Source organism: Haplochromis burtoni, unplaced genomic scaffold (assembly GCF_018398535.1).
Source record: "Haplochromis burtoni strain Fernald_Lab_line unplaced genomic scaffold, NCSU_Asbu1 Contig_227, whole genome shotgun sequence".
In the NCBI taxonomy this organism is placed as follows: Eukaryota; Metazoa; Chordata; class Actinopteri; order Cichliformes; family Cichlidae; genus Haplochromis; species Haplochromis burtoni.
The window spans coordinates 765,131-774,167 of NW_024582588.1; the positions used below are offsets into that span (position 1 = coordinate 765,131).

The 9,037-nt window shown below is 37.8% G+C and overlaps 1 protein-coding gene across 3 annotated transcripts in view; it reads right to left on the reverse strand.

Annotated features, from left to right (window-relative positions):
* Nucleotides 1-9,037, reverse strand: part of vezf1b (vascular endothelial zinc finger 1b) — a 48,150-nt gene that overhangs the window by 8,632 nt on the left and 30,481 nt on the right. For all 3 annotated transcript variants that reach the window (XM_005937125.3, XM_005937127.3, XM_005937126.3), the window contains exons 3-4: nucleotides 7,217-7,286; nucleotides 6,610-6,778 (exon numbers count right to left, since the gene is read on the reverse strand). In XM_005937125.3, the coding sequence (XP_005937187.1) occupies nucleotides 6,610-6,778; nucleotides 7,217-7,286 (239 nt within the window). The remainder of the gene's footprint in view (nucleotides 1-6,609; nucleotides 6,779-7,216; nucleotides 7,287-9,037) is intronic.

Consider the following 9,037-nt stretch of genomic DNA (forward strand, 5'->3'; position numbering starts at 1 on the left):
TTTTTTACGTGCGCTCAAATTTTTTTTCCATGTGCACTCAGAATAGTGGCACAAAAATAACGCCATACCTTTCTTGCCCTTTTTATATCTCGTCTCTGGAAATCAAACCATGTTCCACCATTACTGGACAGTATGAAGTGAAAAACAAGTTATTAATATATATACTCATTATTTACAAAAACCATTATTTCAGACATGCCCTTGTTTTGACTGTACAACATGGTAACAGCCACAGTTTCTAAATGGATCAGTAAGTATTTAAAAGTACAATGGAAGTCAGAGCCTTCACCTTTCAGGCTCCTCTTCTGTGGAACCAGTTTAATTTGGATTTGGGAGACAGACACAGTCTCTACTTTTAAGATTTGGCTTCAAACATTCCCTTTTGCTAAAGCATATAATTAGGTCTAGATCAGGGGACCCTAAATCCTCCCTTAGTTATGCTGCAATAAGCCAATGGTGCTGGAGAGCAGTACCATTTCTTCTTCTCTCACCTTTTTCACTCAGCATTCTGCATTAAATCAGTAGTTATCAATAATATCTGTCTCTCTTCCACAGTGTGCCTTTATGTTGTTTTCCTCCCATCACACCCAACTGGTTTCTGCCCTTTCCTTCCCACTGTTGACAAATGTTCACTCAAAGAGGTAATTTAATTGCTGGGTCCATTAAGCGTCTTTACCTTGCAATATAAAGCGCTTGAGGCTGATTTGGCCCTATATAAATAAAATTGAATTAACTAACAGTCCTCTTTAACTGACAATGCTGGTAGAAACTAAGTGAGAAGACACTGCTGGCATGTGGACTGAACGCTTGTCAAATATCTGAGCAAATACTAATGTCACAGAAGCATACTGGTCACTGCATTTATGCTGGATAACTCGTTAGCAGTTGCAGATATACAAAATTCTCTTTCAACTTCATTTTTGCTGGTTGAAAGAATGAGGGATTTTGTGTCTGCAGTGATTTGCTCATGAATCACAGGTGCTTTGTGGTTACAAATCCATGTGGTGGACACAGGACAGCTGAGAATGAGACATCTTGGTCCTCTGCTTTGTAATAAACTGCTCGTTCAGCGGGTTTTGCAACATGTTTACCACAAAAAAATTGTTTTTTCTTTTTACTTTTAGGTAACTGTAAATTTAAAACACAAGTGAAAACATCTTAAAAGTAAAAATGAGAAAATACAAGGTCAAATTTTTATCCTAAAAACTTTCCCATTATGTAACATTTCTCAATTGGTGTTGATACATTTACACCAACATTTTTTTCTCCTGGAAGCAGGTTTCTTTGAGACACTTCGTTGGTCTACGAGCAGACAGTCTTTGGGATAGGATTTTGGAAATCTGGGTGGTCACATTTTGGAAGCTTTAATAAATACTATAAATATCTAGAAATGAAACCTACCATCTAAGGTTAGAGATATGCTATTTCCCCTAATAAGCCCAGGTCTTCCTCTGAAAGCTTTTCTCTATAATCCACATGCTTTGTAGACATCACCTAAACCGTCCAACTTCTAACATTTGCCCTTTCATGTGATGTGTGCAGTTTAGTAGTTAGGGATTACTTATAAGAAACATGTAAACAAACAAACAAACAAACAAAAAAAGGTGATCTCAAATTCCACCAGCACTTAAACCTGCACAACCACAGTAAGAAAATATAATTAAAACATGATATTGTACAGTTCTGTGGAGTCCATTATCTCACAAGAAAACAAAAAAAAATCATTAAAGACTATTTCAAGTATACAGTACAGTGCAAATGTCTTGAGCCAGCTTTCATTTCTTTATGACTTTCCAGGAAAACTGGAAATGGGTGTAGTCATTTTTTTAAATGCAAGAAAATAAATGGAAATACAGTATATAAGGGGAAAATTGAGTTTTTACAATTTTAACAGGCTTGAAAGTCAATATACAAGTCAATATTGCTACCTTTACAGTTTAACACAGCCTGAACTCTCTTAGGCAAGCTTTCTTTAAATTTCTTTAAGTAGTCTTCAGGAATATTGTTGGCCGTTGGCTGCCTTTTGTTCTTTTCTCTGTCAAGATGATACCACAGTCAAATTAAAGTTGAGGTCCAGGCTCTGGGGAGGTCAATCCATAACTGTGTCTGTTTTTCAATTGAAGTATGCTTAAGCAATGATGCCAAAAGGACTGGCAGTCTATTCTGGCATCATTTTTGAAGAATGAGAGAAGCCATTTCCAATCAAATACGTTTTTAGATGGTAATGCATGGTGGATCGAAATCTCTCAGTACTTTTCAACATTTATAATTCTCTTCATTTTGATAAGATCCCCAATACCAATGGCTGAAATGGAGCTGCAAACCATAACAGTGCCTCCACCTTGTGGTAAAGATTGCATTAGACTATCACTCCTGACCTCCACTCTACATACGGATGACAAATTAAACCAAAAATCTGAAATTGTGTATCACTTCATAAGACCTGATGTCACTAATTATTAGTCCAGTTCTTGTGTAATTTAGCATACCTCCACCTTTCCCGTTTCCCCTTTCTTAAGAATAGTTTTTTGAAAGTTACCCTTCAAATTAGACCATTTCTGATGAAGCTTCAGTGAATAATAGATGGATAGATGGAATGATCAGCTGAAGAGTCAGATGCATCTTTCAGGTCTCGTGTTAGGTAATAATCTTATAATGATGCATTTTTAAGTATGTAAAGTGCATTCATTAAAAAAAAAGAAAAAAAAAGAAGAAAAATAGTATCTTCTAGCTGTCAAACTGCTATGTTTGGCATTTTTTTTCAAAGATTCAACTAGAGAACTGGGAACAAATTATGTGTTTTTGTCACAGGCTACTAAGGGTGGGCGGTATAAACGGTATACGGTAGAAATTATATAAATTTGGCCAACGGTAGAGATTTTGACTATACCGCTCTATCGCGATAGTGCATGTTGATGGTGTCATCAAGTTGCGCCTGTTTTGGTCGAAAGCATTGCAGCGGCTGCAAACAACATCATTGCAAATTATGCCGGGTGACAGTCATAGCAAAGAGTCAAAGCACTTTTGGAATATGGGGAAAGCCAAAAACTGTGCTTCCTCCACTTTCATACCATTGATTCATTAATGCTGGATTCTCTTGCAGCTGCTCTATTCCCATGTTGTTGCAGTATATTAATGACTAACCTCGTATTGTGGATGGATTATCTCAGTTGTTCTCCTGACTGAATTTTGGTCCGTTTATAGCATCCTGCCATGCAATTGCATTTGTCCCTAACCACCAGAAACCCTCACGTTAACTTTTATCGAGTAGAAAGAAGTTTGCGTTCATCCTTCAGCTTCACTTTGCTAATGTTATGCTAACATAGCTGTTTTGCTAGCGATCACGTAGGACATCACTGCATACCAGCTAGTCAAACTTCAGTAACCCTACAAACGTCACTGCTGTTTAGTTTTCTGTCTTCATTCCACTTCATGTTGGAAGTGATAGCAGAGCTGTACGTTTAATTTTTTCAGAAATCTCTCAGTCAGAACATGCTATATCATGTTTAGGTGGAAACTAGCGAGCTAACTTCCTGCTAACTTCTAACTGCGTTGAATTTAATAAATTCTGTCTTCATGGATGCCTGGATGTTAAACTTGATTGTTACACCTGGTAAAGCAGCAACACTGATCATTTTATTAAAGATGAAAGAATTTAGACAGTTGTTAACTCTCAGTAATGCCGTAGTGTTCGTTTGACTTTGGGACCTGAAGTTGACAGAGTTTTGGACCCAGATTACTCCCGCAAGGCTCCTGACTACGGCAGCTGTAATGCTCCGACAATCCATCAAGCGGTGCAGCTTCATAGCTTACCAAAGTCGTACTAAAGACAGATTTCTGTGCACATTGTCGATTTTTGAAAAAATTAAAGGATTTTAAGTGTGCCTTATAGTGTGTAAAATACGTTCTACAGAAGAAAAGAATATATCGTGATATATATCATTACTGCACTTGTTTCAAATTATACTGTGATATTGGGACTGGGCGATATATCAAGTTTTTAAATATATCGATATATTTTTATACGAGATATGAGATGTGACAATATCGTTTGTATGATATAGTCTATGTTACGTTATAATTATACTTGTGGAACCGCAAGTTTGCCTCTCTTTCGCCCACTTTTGTCTCTACGCAACGTTACTCTGCCTCGGCTCTCTCCTTCACTGAACACAACTCCCACTCCCCCACCGCTTCACCTGCAGGCAACGACAAGATGGACACAGCAGCTACAAAGAGGAGTTGGTCGGTAAAAAGAAAAGATTTGGAGATTACCGTTTTAGCGCTGTCAGCGTGACGTTAACGCCATAGCTGCATTAACGGGGCAAATCTCCGTTAACGAGTTACCGTAGATGACCCTGTGCGTAGGGCTGGACAGCATCAACGAGCTGTGCTAACGCGTTGACGCCTAAAATCCTTTCATTTTCTCAAAGACCGACAGTGTGCCATATGTATGAATTCTGGTTGTGCTTACTGACCGCGAACAGATTTTGTGGTACACAGCGCTCAGAAACCTTTCAAAAAATGTTTTGGTACGACTTTGGTAAGCTACGAAGCTGCACTGCTTGATGGCTACCGAGGAGCCTCGCGGAGTAATACGTACTCTGCTTCAACGTAATATTACCGTACTGTGTGTGGATAAGGACCACAAATGGCACCTGTAAGAGACATGGTTACAAAAAGGATTTCAAACTCTATGGGCTCAAATTGTGGTCATAAATATTTTGTACTTGTAAATCAGTTTTGTACTTGTAAATTAGGATTTGTATGTGTAAAATGAATTTGTGTGCGTGTAAAAAAGATTTGTGTGTGGACTTAGCCCAAAAATACTTGTGAAACTCTGCACTCAAATTTCAAGTTACAAGTACGAATTTTGACCCCGTTTTTCTTCCTTTCATCTGATTGGCCAATGTCATGTCAATCACAAATTTAACTATCCAATCAGAGAACAGATGGGTTTGAAATGAAATAAACATTTCATTGTTTGTAATGATTCTTTTCTGTGATTACAGATGCTACCCTGAGATTCCGACCTCAGTACCCCCAAGTGGCAACAGACAAATGATCCTATATTCACTCTTTGTAGTAACTCCAAAATTAACTGATGAAAACAGTACTAAGACTAAAAAGTACCACATGAGATGCTGTCAGTGAAGGCTGCAGCCGTTTTATTGATAAAAGTCTAACATCCAGGTGACTGGTCTCACTATACAGTAGCATAAGCAGTAACTCAGCAGAAACCTGCTGATCTCAGATCTGCACAGCCTCTGCTTTTAACACTGACTGTAATCAGCTGCATGAAAAGGACATGATTTGGAATGTCAAAGGTCTTTACTTGTATATTGAACTAAAAACTTTCACACTGTGTTTTGCTAATAGTGTGTTATTTATCATAAATTAATTAAGAGCCATTCATACAAGAGTAACAAGAGACAATGTGTATTTTAAATTTTAATATCTTTCTACTGGACTGAATACAACATTGTTATGTCAAAGTCCAGGTCCTCTGTGCTTTATCTGAGGATGATGTGCACTACTGCTAACATTACACAAGGCAAAGGTCGCCATCACATTGTTTATGAAGTGCTGGGTTTAAAGATGTTCTGTGATGGGTCTACGATGGAGATCTGAAGAAGATATCCCTCTGAGGGAGCTGATAGTGAAGATAATGAGTCCTGCTTCATTCCTCCTGATGTTTCTGAAATAATGTCTCTCTCAGTGGGACAACCGAAAATCTGTCATAGGACAACAGTGATGAAAGAAAGGGAGAAAGTTTCTGGAAACCTCTGGCTCCACAACACCTAGCTTGGTCCTGACGGTATCCTTCACTTCTTTTCCCCTGGTGAAATGTGTCTGTGAGTAATAAGGTGAACTCTGGATCCTGGTATTAAATGAAAAGAACAAATTACACTTCTATTAACCTTCCACTACTGTGTTTTTAAATCTAATATTTTATTTTAAAGTTTCCATGTTACCAGACTGCAGAGTGCTCTGTGAGTGCTATGGATCTAAAACTGCTTAAATCTTCATTTTTATATCATCCTCAGGCTTACGTTAAAATCTCAAAGGACAATATTTAAAAATCTAAGTAGTGCTGTATCATTCAAACCAAGTCTATGAAACAAGCCTCTAACACAGTGCATACACTAAAGGCTAATCTAGCTAACACATTAACAATAGGGGCTACAGAGTGATGCCAGATGTTGCAGAACTATAAGATGTTAAGCTGTGTCTTTTTAAATTATAGCAACATGGTTGTATTCACCTTCATTTAACGAACCATCAGTCGTGGTAAACCCATCAGCAGATATCCTCAAAATTGGAGCAGCTGGGCTATATAAAAAGTGTAGGTGGGTTTGTTCGCGGTTTCGTCCAGCGGGTGTGTGGGTGGGAGTGTGATGCAGCAACTCCACTTCAAGTCACTACTGTTCATACTTGGGCTCCAAAAGTGCAATATGGCAGCCCCCACAAAAAGGTAATTTTGACTTCATTTTGAGAGGAATTGGAGCCACGTTGTCCGTCTAAATGCTCCACATCTGTAATCATTACCGCAGCAATATTATTGCAAATGCAAAAGTGAGCAAATAAGGGAAGGAGATATGCACCTACCTTTATTGTTACATGGGCTGTTGAAGCTAGCTTGCCCATGGGTCTTGAGGTGACTTGTGATGTAGGCAGCACTTAGCATTTTGCCACAGATGTTGCAGGTCACTTTGCCTTCATGTCTGATCATGTGAGATCGCAGGCGGTCTTTGGTAGCAAAAGCAGACGTACAAGCCTGAGAAAAATGAGAAATCAGGAAATCAATTTTTCTTTTTCAACTTGTATTGTAGTTTCACTTCATTAACAAAACACTTTGCAAAAAGGACACTCTAGATAACTAGTGCAGCTTGTGCTGCATTGGTTGCCATTTTCTGTGATCAACCTCAAGATTGTTCATGTTACTTTCATGAGCAGCATGACTGATCACAAATGTGTTTTGCCAAAAACCATGGACTACCAGCCACTACATTTCAGAAAATGCATATTTGAAGCACAGAGAACTCAGATATTATAATATACAAAGTAACCATAAGACATGATACAAATGGAAATTAACAGTTTCTGAGTGGCAGCTAATCTCTAAACAAAACTGCCCTTTATTGGCCTGTGATGAAGACACACAATGTAAACTTAAAATAAACATGAAAGCAAGAGACCCAGTCACAACTCTTACCGTTACTTGGCACTTAAATGGCCTCTCTGAGGAATGGACGTGCTTGACATGACAGCTTAGATGATCAGGTCTGAAAGGTGAGATATATACATACCAATTTAAGGCTGGGTAATGTGGTAGTTACAGTAACTGAAAAATCCAGGCTAAGTTTTAACCCAAGAATCCCTTATACTATTAGATTTCCCTTTATATAAAACCCAAATAACACAAAACCGATCACAAAAACAATTCCAAACATTTTGCTTGTCAGGAGGCCAGAAATATAGATGCATGGTTTTCTATGAAGAAGGTAACACAAACTTAATATCTATCTGGGACGAATCACCTAATTTTATTGAGAAGTTTTATCATTTAATTAAAATCAGTAAAATACTCACAATGAAATATTATGTATTTTAGGACTGAGAAATGCTACACTGCATAAATAGGTAGATACTTATGGAACACCAGGACTGCCATAATGAATGAATTAAATACACCATTAAATATTTAATTAAATGTGTCAATAATTACATAAATATTTACGACACATGTAATTAATTAATTAATTACTTAATTACACATTTAATTAATTATTGCCACATTTAATTAATTATTTATTTCACATTTTAATTAATTATTGCCACATTTAATTAATTATTTATTTCACATTTTAATTAATTATTGCCACATTTAATTAATTATTTAATGGTGTATTTAATTAATTCATTTTGGCACAGTTGACTCCTTCAGGTCTCACCATGAAATAATTTTATCTGTCAGCCTCACCCATCAAACTCAGGGGGCGGGGTTAACACTGATCGAGTCAAAACCATTGCTTTGGCCTGGTGGCCATTGTTTTTAGCACACAACAACCGGCATGTGGAAGCTAACAGAACTGAACTTTGAAAAACCCTGTTTGTGTGTTACCAAATACCGTTTTAATATTTTTTTAGCCGAGAATGTAGTGGTTTAATCTTCATATGTCTGGTTGGTTTGTCAAGATACAGCCTCTTCGCAAAAGTGCTTCGATGATTTCGGAGATGTCTGCCCAGTCTCACGGCAAAGCGTGGGACAGACCCGCTCGCCTCGCAAGCAATCGAGCTGTTATTACCACCGACAAAGCGCAGGCCCCGGTACACAGCTGTAATAACCCCCGCTGACACTGACTTCTTTTACTGAGGTTATATTTATCGGGTTTTTATTTCCTGATGTTCTTATGTGTCCTACGCGTTTCAGTCACCAATTCTGAATTATAAATAACATTAAAAACATGTTTAAGGAGGAGAGAGGGGAAATAAATTCAATTAACAGCTGATCTTTGGGTTTTTGTTCAGTAATCAGCGTGACCTGCGTATAAATGCATAAAAGAGATAACGTTGGCGTTTCTGTCATGTAGTAACTGCTGGCTTTAACTGTACAAAGGTTGTTCAACACTATGAAACGCATACAGACTTCATGATGTTCGGTTAATATTTTTATTGTGAATACTAATCATGAGGGTAAACGGCCCTGTACACCACGGAGCGAGGTCAGCATATCCATGATATCTTCAGCTCTCCGAGTTAGCCCAGTTTCCCGGCTGACTAATCTAACTGTCATCTACGAATATGTCACGGGTCATATTAATATGATTTAACAGAAAATCATCCTTATTACTGCCAACTATTCCAGAGACGTGAAAATCTACAGCATAAAGAACAAGAAAATATAGCAGTCTAACGCAACACTAACAGAGATGAACCGTCAGTTTGTCACAGATCAAAGTGGAACTAGAAAAATTTGCATTTCCTGCAAAAATGCTGTGTGGATGCCTTAACGTTGAAGATGTCGGCTGAAAAA